The following is an 18,930-nucleotide window of genomic DNA, read 5'->3' as shown; positions in this document are numbered from 1 at the left end:
TTTCTCTCGACTGCTTTCATTATTACTTTAAAATTTCAATTCATTTCTTGCTGGCCAAATTGCTCTCTATTATTAGATTATGCACAACTTACAGTTTATGAGTAATGTGCTGCTTCTTAAATAAGCAGAAATGAGGCGAGCTTCGACCTATCTCTTGGCACAGCTACACTGGCTGACCCCCAGATACTTCTCTTCAGAGATGTCAAAGGAAGTTGGAACCTGGGATTTATGGGCGATCTCCAGTGTCTTCTACTCTTGGGATGAACTGAATATGTAATGTGAGAATGCAGGACTTCCTGAGTGATCTTCACTAAGAAATCCCATGAATAATAAATAGTCAGATCAAAAATATTTCTATGAAATGGTGATTCTTCCTTTGGGTAGAAAAGTCAGAAAAATGCTCCAGTTTTGATGGTTTGATTCTTCATTATTCCTGAAGAAAAAATATGTGGTTGGCATATGCCCTATCTGACTGAAAAGTTGCAAAGAAAACTTCTTGAGGCTGTAAAAGGTAAATTCTGAAGAATGCTTTAGTTCATGTAATTTTTGTGTTTTCTTTTCAGTTTGTTCCTTCTGGGTGAATATATTTCTCATCCTCAAAATGTTGACAGCATTTATAGATTAGACATAACTGCTTCTATTAAACTTAAAGTTTATCAATTTCTATGCCACTATCATTATATAAAATTAACATTATATAATGTTATATATAGCAATTCATAATATTATATATAATATTTACATAATATAATACTATGTAAGTATATTACTCATTTTCACTTTCCATTTGCTTGGACATAGAAGGATGCAGTATTGGCATGTCATTCATTTCAACTTTCTTCTAAAAATTTTAAATTCTTACATTAAGAAACCTTTTAGAATGAGTATTGATATACAGAAATGTGTAGTCAAAATGGATGCTGCAGAATCCTGCACACAACATCTAATTATTCCAATGGTGGGCGGATATATGATCTTGAAAAATTCAAAGTAGCCAGTCTTTAAAAAAAAAAAACATGTAAAAATGTGATAATTCTTATGCTTTCATAGAGAATACTTTGTCAATGCATGCAAAACAAAGCTTAGTATCTTTTCACAAGAACAGAACAGGAATATACATACTGTAAGGGACACATTCGTACTGCACTTCCAGGTATTTATAGGTTCCTGGACACGGGTCTGGAAAAACATCAGGACCTGCCACCACTGCACACTGCGTTCTGTTATTGCACCTGAAGTCAAGAGAAAAGAGATAATAAATTTATGGAAGTTAAATCATTACTAACACCAGTACTAATTTTATTTTGGTTCTTGTTACAAAGAGTTTACATAAGGTTTTGGTCAGTTTAGAATTTTAGACCTTTGAAGGAAAAATCTGTGGTACACTTAAAAAACTAGAAATAAAAATCAGTTCATCCAGTTTACTCCTACTAACAAATTTAATATTTCAGGGAAAATGGTATGATTTTGAGTTAGAAATTAAATACTGCTTAAGCAACACTAACTGGTCCATAGAATACTGCCAATGTGAACACAGGTAAGGACAATTTAGTAGAATTACAAACTTCCATTATTTTTTAAAAATTGAGAAAATATGACTACAGAGTTTTATTAGAAATTGTAAAATAGGGGCGCCTGGGTGGCTTAGTGGGATAAAGGCTCTGCCTTCAGCTCAGGTCATGATCCCAGGGTCCTGGGATCAAGCCCCACATTGGGCTCTCTGCTCAGCGGGGAGCCTGCTTCCTCCTCCTCCTCTCTCTCTCCCTGCCTCTCTGCCTACTTGTGATATCTGTCAAACAGATAAATAAAATCTTAAAAAAAAAAAAGAAATTGTAAAATAAATTCGCCAATTATCATGATATCCACTTTAAAGGCAGTGAAAATACGATGTGGAAAAACTTTTAGCCAAACTTTTTAAAAAATCAATAAAAATTTAATATTTGAATATAAAATATATGTAAAATTTAATGTATACGAATATATAACTAACACTGTAAGTAAAACTATTTTTTAAGAATTGACGCTCATGTTCCCTTGTTCAGATAAATAATTACATTAACCTCACAGATTGATTTTCACCAATGCCAATCTCCTATCATTTAAAATAATTTTAAATCTCCAAAGAGAATAATCAAAAACCACTGCTGAAGTAGAAATATAAACTATTCATTTTGTGGCAATTGGGTTAAACAAATCTGGGCTGTGCAGACTTAATCATGGGTAAAGATACATATAATGAAACTGATCCTTATTTTGAAAAAGACGCCCAAGTTCAGAATGGGTTTGCTACGGTCAATTTTGCTCAGAAATTGTCTAGATTTGATAATTTATTGATAGGTAGATATTTCTATAGAAAAAATCATGGTTTTTTCTTTCCAACTATAATATTGCCACTAATTGTATGGGATGAGACATTCTAGTTGTCCTGTTTAATGTGCTTGTTTATTCATCTCAGAAATACAGTCCCTCATGGCTAGTATTTGTCATTATACCTTCTTGAAGAAATGCTTCACTCTCTGATATGACCATATACTTCTGTATCCTTCTTTGATACTGGCAGAATAAGGAGCATCGAGGGCAGTCTTTAGCTTGATTTACTGTGAAAATGCTTTGTGTTTACTGGAGGCTACCATTTGTTGGCCTTAATGAAGATTTTATTTAGTCCCTAAATTAAAATTGATTCATTAGTGAATGCTGTAAGCTGAAAAATATATTCTATGCAATCAGTGGAAGATTAATAAAAGTCAATATTCCATACTTATCAGGCAATTTAGCCTAATAGTTAATGTTGAGGATCAGCATGTTCCCCAAAGTTCTTTTGTGTGGATTTAATGTCTGAGGGCGATTATCAGACAGCCGTGTAATAACATCAGCGTCTATGTGGCTGTTCTCACACATATGCTGCAAGGAGGCACCTTGCCGTGTTAGTGTATTCAGACTTTCAAAAAATAGCAGGACTTCCCTTCTACAAAGAAAACTTTTTGAAAATGATGTATCAAGATTAGATACATGTTTCTTTGCAGTTAAGGCATACGATTTTCACATCATGCCTTGGGAAAAAAAACCATCATAAGTCAATCTCAGGTATTTATAAAATGAGAAGATATAAAAACCTACAGTTATTTCTTCTTCATCTTTTCTTCATCAAAGAAAAATATCAGGAATACTTTTGAAGTAGAAATAATTAACAATAAAAGAAGTATACATCATGAAATTTAGTAAAATGCACATATTCTGTAAAAGTAGTATTTCTGATCTGCAGTCATTAAGTCAGGGCAAATTTGAAAATATATATATTATATATATGTGTGTGTGTGTTGCTTTCTTTCTTCATCAACTCGTTTTATACCCTATTATCAACATTTTATTCTAATCGCTACAGCTCAGATAATAAAATTCATTTAGAAGTTATGTGAACTCTTATAATATTCTAATATGGAAAAGCAACTAACACATCTTTTATTATTTAAACAATCAATGTTTTATATCAACAGACAGATCACTAGCAATGTATGGGTTGAGTGTAAAGGTTAAAATTTACAATTATCAGGACGCCTGGGTGGCTCAGCCTTTGCCTTCGGCTCAGATCATGATCCCGGGGTCCTGGGATTGAACCCTGGATTGGACTCTCTGCTCAGCAGGGAGTCTGCTTCCCTTCCTCTCTCTCTCTGCCTGCGTCTCTGCCTACTTGTGATCTGTGTCTGTCAAATAAATAAATAAAATCTTAAAAAAAAATTTACAATTATCAAAGTACACAGAAAGTGGTCTTAAATCAGAGATTTCAAATGGTTATGTCCATATAGACTAGATTAAAAGATGTATGACCAGTATACTAATTCACCTATCCGCTTATCTATCTAGATATGTGCACCAACCAGTTTACATATTACATATTATTTTTTACAAAAATATTATTTTTGCATATATAAGAAAATTGGCTGATCATTTGCTGTAAACATTAGACACCTTTGTGAGTCCCAAATATCTTACTCAACGTTAACCAAAAATAACTCAAAAAAGCCTTTCAATTAGTGGGATATATATGTGAGAAGATATATAAACCAAAACATGCTATACCAATAATATATTTGCAGTCATTATCATCATTGTTCTGCACTGAACAGCAAGACTTTAAAACATTAACTTTTCAAAGTAATTCCATATTTTACAAATGATTATATTAAATGTTCTTTATAAGTTAAGATTCTTAAAAATCAGGGAGAAAGGTAGATAATCTAGAATATTATTCTTGTATATGATACATTCTAATATTGTTTAAAGACTACATTCCAAAAACAGAAGTTTTATGGTTCTGTTCTAATTTCAATCACTGTAAATAAAAATAAAATGAACTATACTTCTGATGAAAGCTTATTGAACAATGAACAATATACACAAGTAAGAGTACTTTTATATACTTTTGTAGTGATGTCAAAATCGTTAAAGTAAATTCATTCTAAAATACTATAGATGATAAATGTGAAATAAAATAATCAAATGTTCTCAGGTCCCCTAAACTTAGAATTTTTCATTGTTTACTTTTAATATAAATATAAATTGAAAAATGATTTTCAGTATCCTTGATATTAAAGATACTTTTAGAACACATAATAAAGGATGAGAAAAGACCTCAATAATATGGTCAAATGCATCCTAATCCACTAATATTCACAGAGAAAACCTCATAATCTTATGAAAGTATTAAGGCTTATTTACAGTGATAGAAGTTTCAATATTTTTTCAACAGAAACTTGATGCAATAAAAAAGAAATCCACTCCAACAGCAGACAGTTTTGAGGAGAAATGGCTGATGGGGGTCAAAAGTTACCACTTCCAGTTATAAAATAATAAAGTCATGGGATGCAATGTACAGCTTGGTGGTTATGGTCAATAATACTATATTGCACACTTGAAAGTTGCTAAGGGTAGACAGTAATGTATGTAGACAGGAGGCACTCACAAATACCAAACACTATTCTCAGTGAAATCTCTTGGAATTTGAATTTTCACTCACATAACATGGGAACCAGTTATTGTATTCCTTTAAGCCAGTTACTTTACCCCTTCACAAGGTTAATGTGCTTATAAAAATGCATTAGAAAAAATGTAAAATATCATATATATGCACAAAGTACACTTTTGGTTGTCATAGTTAGCATGGTTACCAGTATGAACATTTGTTTCAGGACAGGTTAAAAATACTTCATTTCAAAAGACTGTTCCTTTTGAGAGGAACTTTCAATACAAAAGAAGTAGCAGCCAGGAAGGCACTCTTGGGGTTTAGGCTAGATAATAAAATAAATAACAATAAATTAAAGATAAATAAAATAATAAATAAAATAAATAATAAACATTAAAAGAAAGAAGATTCACATTAAAAACAAACAAACAAACAAACAAACAAACTGTGGGCGCCTGGGTGGCTCCGTGGGTTAAAGCCTCTGCCTTAGGCTCAGGTCATGGTCCCAGGGTCCTGGGATCAAGCCCCGCATCGGGCTCTCTACTCAGCAGGGAGCCTGCTTCCTCCTCTCTCTCTGCCTGCTTCTCTGCCTAGTTGTGATTGCTGTCTCTCTCAAATAAATAAATAAAATCTTAAACAAACAAACAAACAAACAAAAAACTGTAAGCCAAGTCATCAGCTATATGCAAACTACTTTAACTGGGGCACCCTAAGTCCAAAATTTATAGTTACAAAGTCCTAGATCTGTGTAACCCTTCACACTTGGAAAACATATTCATATATATCCTACTTGTCACTTCTTTTATGAGATGAATATTACTACCTCCAATTTCACAGAAGAGGGAATAGGTGTGAAGATGTTACATGACTTTTCAGACTCTCACAAATCAAATGGTAGTCCACTGGATTCCAGAACAGTGACCTAAAAACCATTTTACTGCTATCTTCTGAAATGTACGAATGTCTAAATGTATGAATGTCTTCGTACATTTCACAGTCACTCTGGAGAACTGATTTAATTCACTCTGACAGGTTCTTAGGGGTACTATGATGATCTGATGGGGCAGAGATCAGGTGTAAAATATCCAAGTGGCCCAAGATTCCTTCAGTCATGATGTGGATCATCCATTCCAAGGAGATTCTGAATTTAAATGAATATTACACGACAAGGCCCCCTCAATCCAAATGGGTATGTAACAACTGGAAAGATCAGTGTCTGAGCATAAAGGAGGAAAGGAACAATGAATATTTATGCAGACGTTTCCAAAAGAAACAAACCAAAAACATGTCCTTTGAACTCAACCCATATATAAGCCTTCAACTCACATCTAGTTGCCCTCCACTGATCAGGTTTTTTTAATAAATGTTACTTAGTATGTTGAATGCTATTGATTATGAGCACTAATTTTAAAGCAAAATTATTTATTTTTTTAATGTATTATGATGACTGCCAGGGAAGATACACATAATCACAGGATTAGTAATATGATACGGAATCATTTTCTGCTTACTAATTCATTCCAATATAGTTCAGAGAAGCATAGGAACAAAATTAAGTGTGATAATGAAAAAACCACCTTTGGACAAAAAAGCACCACTATTTGCCGCAACACAGCAACATATAGTGAAAATGATATTGCTATGTTTATGTGCGTATCTGCTATTCATTTAAGTTCTTCTTATATATAAAATAATCAGCCACTTTTCTGCTCAATACAATAAAGTGATCTTTGTTTTAACTTCTATTATCTAGATAAAAATCATCAGCTATTATCTCACATTTGGTTACAAATATTTATAGGTTAAGCATATAAACATGACCCTCAACTACATTTTTAAAACTTCTCATATGATAGATATATAAGGATGGTATTAGTTTGCTTCCATGGTCTAGTAATTTAATATGGTACCATTAAATTAATTTAAGTTTATTATTGTTTGATTTATGTGCTGGGAGTCTAATCCACAGGGGTTCTCCATCAATAAAGGCTTCCACCACATATTCTTATTACACTCTAAAAATCAGTGTGTTCAAACAAGCATTCCCAGGGATGTTAAGAAATTTTCACATGATGCTGCAGCCACGTAAGTGTTAAATGTGTAAAACTCCACTGAAAATCATTGCAATGACAAGATAGAAGAGTGTGAAAACAAAACAAAACAAAAGGCTCTATGAGTGTCTTTTTGTTAGCAAATTAGTCATTGCATTATCGCGTTTCACATGGCATGTACGTGAAGAAACACACACAGACTTAGTATAGCCAAGTATTTCACAGCATCTAATGTATGACAAATTAGAGTTTGAATCATATAAAACACTATTCTCTGAAAGGAAAATGTTTCACAGGTATCTGTTTATGCAAAAACAAACAAAAAAGCAAAAATGACCATTATAATACTTTGCTATTTAAATCTGAAAGCAGTTTAGGTAATCAGAGTAACTGATTTTCATGATAAAATATAGCCATATTAAAAAAAAAAAAAAAGCAGGGGCGCCTGGGTGGCTCAGTAGGTTAAAGCCTCTGCCTTTGGCTCAGGTCATGATCTCAGGGTCCTGGGATCGAGCCTCGCTTCTAGCTCTCTGCTCAGCGGGGAGCCTGCTTCCCTCCCACCCTGCCTGCCTCTCTGCCTACTTGTGATCTCTGTCAAATAAATAAATAAAATCTTAAAAAAAAAAAAAAAGGCAGCATTTTAGGACTCCTGGCTGTCTCAGTCAGTTAAGCACCCAACTCTTGATTTTGGCTCAGATCACGATCTCGGCGTCCGGGAGCCTGCTTAAGATTCTCTCCTCCCCTCCCTCTCTCTATTAAAAAAAAAAAAAAAAAGACAGTTATTTGTTATTTGTTCAGGGTCAATCAACAGAAAAACTTTTTTATACTTTCCTTATTTTTCACTGCCTGTCATTCAAAGACCTGCTGCTTGGAGTTCATTTCAGACTTAGAAGCCTGGGAAGGAGAAGACAACTATTTCATGGCACATATATATGTACCATATATTTCATGGCACATTTCATGGTGCATGTATATATGTGTGTGTGTGTGTGTGTGTACACACATAGATATATAATATGTGTATATATGTGTGTATAAATATATACACATACATATACAATATATAGTCATACATACATATATATGACATATATGTCATAAGTCATCTAGATCATATTCAAATGATAAGAGAATTAAGTAATCAGAGAAAAAAAATCAATCATTATCATTAAAAAAAAAAATTCGGGGTGCCTGGGTGGCTTACTCTTCAGTTCCTGACTCTTACTTTCAGCTCAGGTTCTAATCTTAGGGTTGTGAGATGGGCCCTGCAGCAGGCTCCCCGCCGGATACGGAGCCTTCTTAAGATTCTGTCTCCCTCTGCCCCTCTTCTCCACTCTCTTTCCCTCTATGAAAAAGAAAAAACATCATTTTTATATTGTAGCTATACATCTAAGTATTCACAAAGGATTTTGCCAATGTTGCCTACTTTTAATAAGTGGCAATTTAGTAAGAGTAACAAAAGTGATAAAGTGTTTTCGTTTTTGAAAAAAATTATTCTATATCAACCTAAAATTAATGTGAGACTTTACAGAACACATTGTGACACGTATGAAAACTACATTCTATGTTTCACAAGGTAATTAACCACAAGTCTCTCTTTTTCTACATTCTTTTTTTAAAAGATTTTATGTATTTATTTGTCAGTCAGAGAGAGAGCACACAACCAGGGGGAATGGCAGGCAGAGCGAGAAGCTCCCTGCTCAATGGGGAGCCCGATGTGGGACTCGAAACCAGGACCCAGGGATGATGCCCTGAGCTGAAGGTAGATGCTTAAGTGACTGAGACACCCAGGCATCCCTTTTCTACATTCTTTTACATGTAATTTCACAAACATTTCTTTATATTAGAAAAATGTAATTTGACAGAAGCAAGTAAAAACATGACCAAAGTGATTAGTGAGGAGTACAGAAACTAAGATGCTGTTCTACTTTTCTTGTTGCTTCTGGGACAAATTTAGCAACTTAAAATTATGCAAATCTATTCTCTTACAGGTATGGACATCAGAAATCCAAAATGAGTCTTACATGGCTAAAACCAAGGTGTTGGCAACATTGGTGCCCTGTGGAGAGTCTTCAGAGAATCTGTTTCCTTGCATTTTTCCAATTTCTGGAGGTTATCCCCTCATTCTTTGGCTTGGGTCCCACATCACAGTAACCTTTTCTCACTTTGACATGACATCACTTTCTTCTTCGATCTGTTTGCTTCCCTATAAAGACCCTTGTGATTATATTTAAGGTCTCCTCCATAATCCAGGATAATCTGCCCATCTCAAGAGCCTTAATTTCAGCACTTACGTAAAGTTCCTTTAACCATATAAAGTAACATTCTTAAATTATAAGGATTAGATGTGAGAAACTGAGCTATATTTACCCAACAAATAAAGGTAAACTTTTAAAGCGTTTTACAGAAACTAGAATATAGTTTCACTTTGGACCTACAAAAACCTTATAAAATTTGAAATATCAAACATTAAGAAATTATTAATGAAACCCAGTGATACATATTAAATTGAAATTTATGTTTCTGTGTTATTTATATCACTATAAATAAATTAAAAATGACTATTTCATGTTTATGGACTGAAATAATTTTATTTTGACAAAACCCAATTTAAAAGAGTAATTCTCTAATGCACTAAAAAGATATTACTTCCTTTTGATTTAAACATTTCCAGTAGCAACTTGAAAAAATTAGAAACCTTTTCAGATTCCCTTACTGCAATATAAATTTACAAATTTATGAAACTTTGAATTTTTAAAATTGATTTAATAATACTCTAAAATATAGAAATATATTCCAAAATGTGGTAATCTTGCAAGGAAGTCCAATTTCCCAATAGTCCAAATATCTCTGGGTAATATTTGATAGAACAAATTATCATAATCAGCAGTCAACATCCATAGAATATTTATGGAGCCCATTCCAAAAATAAAATGATTAGCTATGTCAGACACATGAGTACAATTCATAGAAGCATACGTCCAAAATAAATGGAAATGTGGTTTTAAAATTAACATATTCATAAACACTGCTTGGAAAAACATTTCAGTCCTGAGTTCTGTACCAATGATTTCTAAGCTGCAATCTTCTAGTAGTTGAATGCTGTAACAATGGGAATGCTATAACAATGTAAAATTATAAAGAAACTTCTCATTTAAAAATAACTAGCATTGCAGCTATACTGGTTTATTACCTCCTACGTATGGCAGCATTTCAGAGCTGAACATTCTTTACCTGCAACGTATGGTTAACAAAATAAATCAGTATGTGTCTGCATTAGTTACCTGAAAGTACAGCAAATAGAGGTATTGTTCCTTTTTCTCCTAAATAAGAAGGAACAATATTTTATATGCATATATATTATATGCATGCTTTACTTAAACAAAAACGATGTCCACTTACTGAGAGCTAGTGAGGATATTGATATATCCATTTTCCAGGATGACTTGTGTTATTTTACTCTTTTTTTTTTTTCTTTTTAAGTCAGAGACAGACTTACTTCATTATCCTCCCTCAAATTGTTGCAAGGCATTCTTTTCTTCCATGAGCTGCAAAAATGTCTTGTCTGCATGACTGGGCTAAGATGAGGAATGTTACACTGAGCCATTTAGTTAAATCTTTTTTTTTCCCCCTTTTCAATATGTGGCATTTTTCAAATCATCCTATTTATACATGAAAAATCAAAATAAAATAAAAGCTTCAAAAAGAATTCAAAGAAAAAGGAATTTTTCTAACATTGGATACTGAAGTCAGTTAACATGAAAGCCTGTAAAAGGAACAACAAGATGAGCAGGGGAAAATGCCTTTGGCTTCCTCACATGTGCTTTTAATAAAGTCCTAAATGAAAGCAAATGAAAACCTGTGTGTGTAAGTATGCACACATACATGCATGCATACAGTATATCCAACATTTATATATTAAAAATAAGATTTCCAAAGCAGGAATGCATAGCAGAGGTAAATGATGTTTTCTGTCTAACTGTGCCCTTATACTTATTTTTTTTAATAGTGCAGCTGTGAGGTTTTTTTATATATTACATAAAAATAATTTTAGTTGTCTTCATACTTTGTAAGTACAGTATAACAGACATGGTACACAATAACTAGGAAAGGAAGCCCACATATGCCAGTGACTAAAGACCAATAATTTTCACGTGTTCCTCTCTTCTTCTTTGATGTTTCATCTCTCATTCCTGGTACCAGGGTTTATTAGACTGACTCTGTTATACTAATTCCCAGTATGACCTCAGATGAAGACACATGTCAAGCATATAGCCTACTTGCTTTGATTTATAGAGTCACCAGAAAGCAATAAATGTAAGAGAAAAGCTATGACATTTCTTTCTATCAGAATGCTTTATCTGGGGGAAAAAAAACAACAACACAGCAAACATAAATAAAAATGGTTTAAAAATAAGGATTGCAATGTCTCACAGATTAAAAATGGGAAGTTTGGTTTGTTACAAGTTGATTAATTCAGAGATTTTAAAAAGTCATGATCGTGGCTTGAATACTATGGAATTCTCTTGGATTTTGTCATATGGTCCTAAGACGGCCACTGTATCTGTAAGTATTACACAGAGATGACACAAACCAGAAAAAGCAAAGTCCTATCTTGTGTATCATTTCAATAGTAAGGATGTTCTACATATAAGCCATTCAGCAGAAAATCCTTAGAGAACATTAGCCAAAAGAAGCCAATGTCTATGTCTATGTCAACATTCCTATGCTTAAAACAATTATGCAAGGGGAATGGTACCCACATGACTGATTTTGCCCAGTGAAAGTTCACCACCATAGGTCCAGAGAGATACCCAGTCTTCTCTGAAGGACCTCACTCCTTACAGGAAAATGAACAAAATCAGAATTTTTTTGGTGAGAAAGAAGGGAACAGTGGTTAGAGAATGGCTCTCATAGGCAAACAATAGTATCCATCATATCATTCTCTTAAGTTTCCTTCTCTAGTGCAAAACACCTCATATTTAAGACATTATAAAGTTTGTAGCACAGTTACTAAAAAAAGAGATATAAAAAAGTACTTTCTCTTTCAAATTTAAACACAGGATTTTACTTTGAAAGTATATCATATAAGTATTTTAATGTAGAGTCTGGTTAAATACATTAAAATGCATCCTTATTATGGGATGCTAGACAGTAATTAAAAATGATGAGGCCAGAATTACCCTGATATCAAAACCAGATAAAGACACCACAAAAAAAAAAAAAAAAGAAGTATAGGTTAATAGATCTGATGAACATAGATGCAAAAATCTTCAACAATGTATTATCAAACCAAATCCCACAAAATATTTTTAAAAATTATTCAAGTGGGATTTATTACTGGGTTGCAAAGCAGTTCAATATTCTCAAATCAATGTGGTACCATATTAATAAAAGAAAGGATAAGAACCATATGATCCTTTTAACAGATGCAGAAAAAGCATCTGACAAAGTACAATATCCATGCATGATAAAAACCCTCCAAAAAGACGGTTTTGAGGGAACATACAGATAATAAAGTCCTTATATGAAAAACCCACAGCTAATACATCCTCAATGACGGAAAAACTGAGAGTTTTTCCTCTTTAATCAAGAAAAAGATAAGAATGCCCACTGTCACCACATTTAATTGACATAATACTAGAAGTCTTAGCCACAGCAATCAGAAAACAAAAAGAAATAAAAGACATCCAAATTGGAAAGGAAGACGACAAACTTTCACTATTCACCGATAACACAATACTATACGTAGAAAACCTGAAATATTCCACCAAAAAGCTGTTAGAACTGATAAATAAATTCAGTAAAGTCACAGGATATAAAATCAGTGTACAGAATTGTGTTGTATTTCTATACACCAATAATGAAGCAGTAGAAAGAGAATTTAAGGAATCCATCCAATTTACAATTGCATCACAAACAAGGTACCTAGGAATCAACAAAACAAAAGAAGTGAAAAAACTTGTATTCTGAAAACTATAAAATACTGATGACAGAAATTAAAGATAACACAAAGAAATGGAAAGACATTCCATGCTAATGGATTGGAAGAAAAATACTGTTAAAATATCTGTATTACCCAAAGCTATCTATACATATAATGTAACCAGTATCAAAATATCAATAGCATTTTTCACAGACCTAGAACAAACAATCTTGAAATGTGCATGGAACCAAAAAAGATGCCAAATAGCCAAAACAATCTTGAAAAAGAAAAGCAAAGCTTGACATATCACAATTTTGGACTTCAAGTTATATTACAAAGCTGTAGTAATCAAAACAGTATGGTACTGGCAAAAAAAAAAAAAATAGACATAGATCAAAAAAATAGACATAGACATAGGTAAATGGACCAGAATAGAGAACCCAGAAATAAATCCACCATTACATGGTCAATTAACCTTTGACAATGGAGGGGAAAATATCCAATATTTTTGGGGAAAAAGAATGTCTCTTCATCAAATGGTGTTGGGAAAACTGGACAACAACACGCAAAAAAAATGGAACTGGATGACTTTTTACACAACTGACAAAAATAAATTCAAAGTGGATTTCAGAACTAACTGTGAGAACTGAAACGATAAAAACCCCAGAAGAGAGTACAAGCAGAACTTCTTCGACATCGGCCATAGTGACTTCTTTCCAGATAGGTCTTCTGAGGCAAGGGGAAAAGCATAATAAACTATTGGGACTACATTAAAATAAAAAGCTCCTCAGAGAAAAGGAAATACTCAACAAAACTAAAAGGCAACCTATGGAATGGGAGAAGACAATTGCAAATGACATATCTGTTAAAGGATTAGTATGCAAAATATAAAAAGAACCTATAAAACTCAACACCAAAAAAAATCCAACTAAGAAATGGGCAAAAGACATGAATAGCCATTTTCCCAAAGATACAAAGATGGCTAGCAGACCTATAAAAATATGCTTAACATCACTCATCCTCAGGGAAATGCAAATCAAAACCACAATAAGATATCAGTTCATACCTATCAGAATAGCTAAAACCAATAACACAAGAAACAACAGGTGTTGGTGAGGATGTGGAGAAGAAAGAACACTCTTGCACTGTTGGTGGGAATGTAAACTGGTGCAGCCACTCTGGAAAACAGTTTCCTGAAAAAGCTAAAAACAGAAATACCCTACATTCCAGGAATTGCACTATTAAGTATTTACCCAAAGAATACAAAAATACTAATCCAAAGGGTACATGTACCCTGATGTTTACAGCAGCATTATCTACAAAAGCCAAGATATGGAAACAGCCCAAGTGTCCATCAACCCATGAGTGGATAAAGAAGATGTGCATATTTATATATTTATACATCCATACACACACACACACACACACACACACACACACACACACATAACAGGATATTACTTAGCCAAATACCATATGATTTTCCTCATTTAAGAAACTCATTTATTTAAGAAACAAAATAAATGGGCAGAGATAAAAAAGAGAGGAAGGCAAACCAAGAAACAGACTCTTAATTACAGAGAACAAACTGATGGTTACCAGAGGGGAGGCGGGGTAGGATAGATTAAATAGGTGTTGGGGACTAAAGAGTGCCCTTGTGACGAGCACAAGGTGATGGATGGAAGTGACGAATCACTGTATTGTACATGTGAAACTAATATAACATTGTATCTTAACTAACCGGACTTTAAATAAATACTTAAAAAAAAATATGAAGTAACTCTTCCTTTATTAGCCTGAGAAAAACGTCCATAGTAGTATTTTAAATGAAAAATATTTAAAAAACACTTTTATAACTCTATGCACGTATTAATGTAGAGAATAGCTCTGAAGGATTTGTAGCAACAGTGATAATCACTGAAATATAGGATAATTGTGACTTTTCAGTCCTTAATATTTTTTCTCCCTTTTATTTTTATTTATTTATTTTTTAAGTAGGCTCCACACCTAGCATGGAGCCCAACAGGGGCTCAAACTCATTACCCTGAGATCAAGACCCGAGCTGAGATCAAGAGTCAGACACAACCAATTGGGCTACCCAGGTGTTCCATTCCCTTTTTAAAATAGAGTGAAAATTTGTTATTTCATGGTCATTCCAAAGACTATTTAAAATTTAAAGAGAATGAAAACTCCTTCCGGATTATCCATATTGACTACTTTACATTTTGATAGCCTTTTAACTCTTCTAAAAGATTTTACATAGTAACATCTACACTATGCAGCTTTCATACAAGTTTTGTTTTGTTTTGTTTTGTTTTGTTTTTTGTAAATTCCCCCCAAAGTTTCTCCTATATTTGCTGCACATCTCTCTGTCTTTAAAACACTATAATTATTTTTGGTATTGAGGTGAGATACAGCCTTTTTCTAGAGAAAATGAGCAGGTGTAAGTGCACCACACAATTCTGGCACAATGGAAACCAACCTGCCAAATATCCGGAGAGCTAGTACGCATCACCCACAGCTGGTTAAACTTTGCTACAGTTTGCTAACGGCCTGAAAATGATGACAGTGTTAGTTGATCCCTCTTAGAATAACTGATGACAACTTATGACATTTTATCATGAAGATAGATAATGTCTGCAGGAGTGTTTTACATTTGTCTTTGTCAGAGTTGTGGACCTATTCCATAACTTAGAGAAATATATTCAGAGAGGTTATCATACTCAACACAGTGAATTATCTGGGACATATGACTCATAATTTATGCATGGTTGAGAAAGCCACCAACAATTTAAGGTTTGTGGTGAAAGAGAAAAAGGGGGAAAATCTGTTATCATAACTACTTTTAAAGCGAATAAGCAAAAGTTAGGTAAATATAATTGTACTTATTTTCTTGGTTGCCATTTCCAATGATTGACAATTGGCCGCTGAAACAGATTCAGATGATACTATAAACTTGTTTTGGGAATTATCAATAGCAGAAATAATAAAATATAGAAGCAGATTTCTTATAGGCTGTCTATATTAAATGCAAAAATGCAGATCTGCATATTGCTTAGAGATATGGACACAAATAGGATTGGGACCCCGGGGCCCAAGCAGACATAGTAAGGAGAAGGAGCACACCATAGGTACCCAGGCTCAAGAGTACCTAGAAGCCTTCGACTCCATAGATATGTTTTATTTTATTTTATTTTTTAAGATTTTATTTATTTATTTGTCAGAGAGAGAGGCAGGCAGAGGGAGAAGCAGGCTCCCCACTGAGCAAGGAGCTCGATATGGGACTCCATCCCAGGACCCTCAGATCATGACCTGAGCCGACGGCAGACACTGAACAACTGAGCCACCCAGGCATCCCTGATAGATTTTATTTTTAAGTTGGGTAACATGTACCCATCTGTTTATTACATTTTTTATATTTTGTAATATCATTGATATTTTCAAGGTAGTTTGAAAAAATGGAAAAAAATGGAATAGATATTTAATGAATATTTCATACAGTTTGAACTTTAAGTGAAAGAACTTTGCATTACTGAACCAAAACAGGATGAAACAATTTTATGTTTTGTTAGTTTCCTTTATGATTATGGAGCCACAAATATGAAATATAAATAAAATATGTAATGGAATGCTTAATGCCCCAGTCTAGAGAAGTTTATAATGAAATACACATAATGATTACTTTCTGCCTTAAACTTGAGAGCTAAAATCAATATCAATATTATTCAATAGTCATTAAATTGTTCGTTAAGGATTGTTTCCTTTAGAGAAACAAAGTTTCATAAATATTTCTGATAATGAACAAACACACAATAAAAACTAAAGGGGTGCCTGGGTGGCTCAGTCAGTTAACATATGACTCTTGATTTGAGCTCAGGGTCCTGGGATCAAGCCTTGGAACCAGCACTGGGTCTTGCTCTGTGCTCGGTGGGGAGTCTGCTGGGCACTCTTAACTCTCTCTCTCTCTCCCTCTTGCTCTGTTCCTCCCCCCACCACTCACGTTCTCTCTCTAAAACGAGTAAATCTTTAAAAAAAGGAAAAAATGAAGTTTTTTTAATGAATACCTACTATGTGCCTACATGTACTAGATCCTTCCTTATTCATATGTATTCTAGCACCTAAACAAGGAGAATGCTTGGATAGAAAGCTATCTTTTCAAAAACTCAGTACTTCTTTGTTTTTTGTTTTTTTTTTTTTAAAGAAAATAGAGTCCCTCCTTTTCAAAGAAAAAGACAATTCTACTACAGAATAGTAGTTGCAGTTTCTCTTATTTATTTCTAATTGAAAAAGTCTATAATTAGGGATGCCTGGGTGGCTCAATTAGTTGAGCAAACAACTCTTGGTCTCTGACCAGGTCATGATGTGGGGGGTGGGGATGGGGTGGAGGTGAGGGTTGTGAGACCCGGCCGGGTCAGGTTCCATGCTCAGAAAGCCATCATTTTATTCTTACCATTGTTAAATGGATTTATATTGTATTATTCACAATGGATTATACACATTTTGGAAAAGACACAAAATATACAAAGTATCTAGGTTATTGACGATGCTTGAAATGTGAAATAATTTTGAGATACTTAAAAAGGTAAGATAGCACTAGTGATAAAGGGAGTACCTTAGAATTAAACTCAGAACCTACATTTGAGCAATACTATTATGAAAAACAACACAAGAACCATGGTTTCTCAGGATCTCAATTTCTGTTTATCTGTAAGTATGACCTGTGATAATTTTGAAGCTTACAAGCAATAACATAGGAAAACACAGCGTAGAATCTGAGATGGTGTAGGTACTCAATCAATGTCGGGTTACTGAATTGAGGATATATGACAATTAATAATTTAAAATAGTTAAGAATTAAATAATTTAAAAAAGTAAAAAGTAAAACAAGTTTTCTACAAAAAAAAAAAAAAAGAAAGAAAGAAAGAAAAAAGAAAAGACAAGAAAAGAAAGCCTCTCTTAGGTCATTCATTTGGAATTCCAAGTAAAATAAAACCTCACAGGAGTAAGTAAAGCATTCTACCTCCAGACATCATGGTTTCACTTTTGACCAACTGGATTCAATTTAGAAATGTTAGTTCAGGAGAAAGAAGCCATTTTGCACTTGGCACCTCAGTTTTCTTCCTTCACACGAGATTGCCATTAACTAGAATTATTAATATAGGGTGATCTTTACATCACTATGCTATTAGATTTTATTCATGAATGGCTTCATTAAAATACTCTTGATTAACAGAGACAAAAATAGAAAACCACTTAGTTTGGGAGAACTGTGCTCCACTTTAAAACCATGTTCATTTTTAAAAATACACAGTATTTTTTACTTTCCAGGACTGCAGATCTATCCCTGAAGACAGATAAGGAGAAAGAAGTAGCTGTTGATTTTTAGTAGTTAAGGGAATTGAATATATGCAGGTATAGTCAGAGAAAGTAAGATTAAAATTACACATAAATATGCTTTACTTTTAAGATTCTGAATCAGAAGTCCACTTCTAATCTAATAAGTATGCACGCAAAGCACTTACCCTTCTGAGTTTTAGTCTAATCATGTGTAAAACAGCTGTAACAGGACCTCATCTCCCTACATCAAAGGTACAATAAGGTGGTCATCAGTGAGGGAAATGTAAATATTTTAAAATTACAAAGTATAGTACCTTCAACAGAGGTTTCATTGATGCACACTTACACAGAGAAAGACATGTAAAGCCTCCTGCATTTATCAAGAATATCATTCTACTGGTCTGAAATTTTAGATGCCAGCATCTACAGCATAATATCTGGCATTTGATAAAGTGTTTGACAGATTCATTCAACAATGCTTCCTGAACTGTTCTTTCTCCTCCCGTGCAACATCCAATCAACCCTGAGCTCTGTGAGGGCCTCCGCACCTCATCTCCAGGCTCCCCTCCTAAGCAGCTTCAATATTGCTTCTGTAGTCAGCCTTTTCTCATAATTTTCACTTGATTTTCATGACCCTTCATTCATCTCCTCCAGGT

The 18,930-nt window shown here is 33.7% G+C and overlaps 1 protein-coding gene across 21 annotated transcripts in view; it reads right to left on the bottom strand.

Annotated features, from left to right (window-relative positions):
* ADGRL3 (adhesion G protein-coupled receptor L3) overlaps window positions 1-18,930 on the bottom strand; it is an 827,333-nt gene that overhangs the window by 355,984 nt on the left and 452,419 nt on the right. For all 21 annotated transcript variants that reach the window (XM_032334435.1, XM_032334436.1, XM_032334415.1 and 18 more), the window contains one exon: window positions 1,123-1,232. In XM_032334435.1, coding sequence (XP_032190326.1) covers window positions 1,123-1,232 — 110 coding nt within the window. The remainder of the gene's footprint in view (window positions 1-1,122; window positions 1,233-18,930) is intronic.

The sequence above is a fragment of the Mustela erminea genome, chromosome 2 (assembly GCF_009829155.1).
Source record: "Mustela erminea isolate mMusErm1 chromosome 2, mMusErm1.Pri, whole genome shotgun sequence".
NCBI classification, from domain to species: Eukaryota; Metazoa; Chordata; class Mammalia; order Carnivora; family Mustelidae; genus Mustela; species Mustela erminea.
This window is presented reverse-complemented; position numbering and strand designations above follow the sequence as displayed.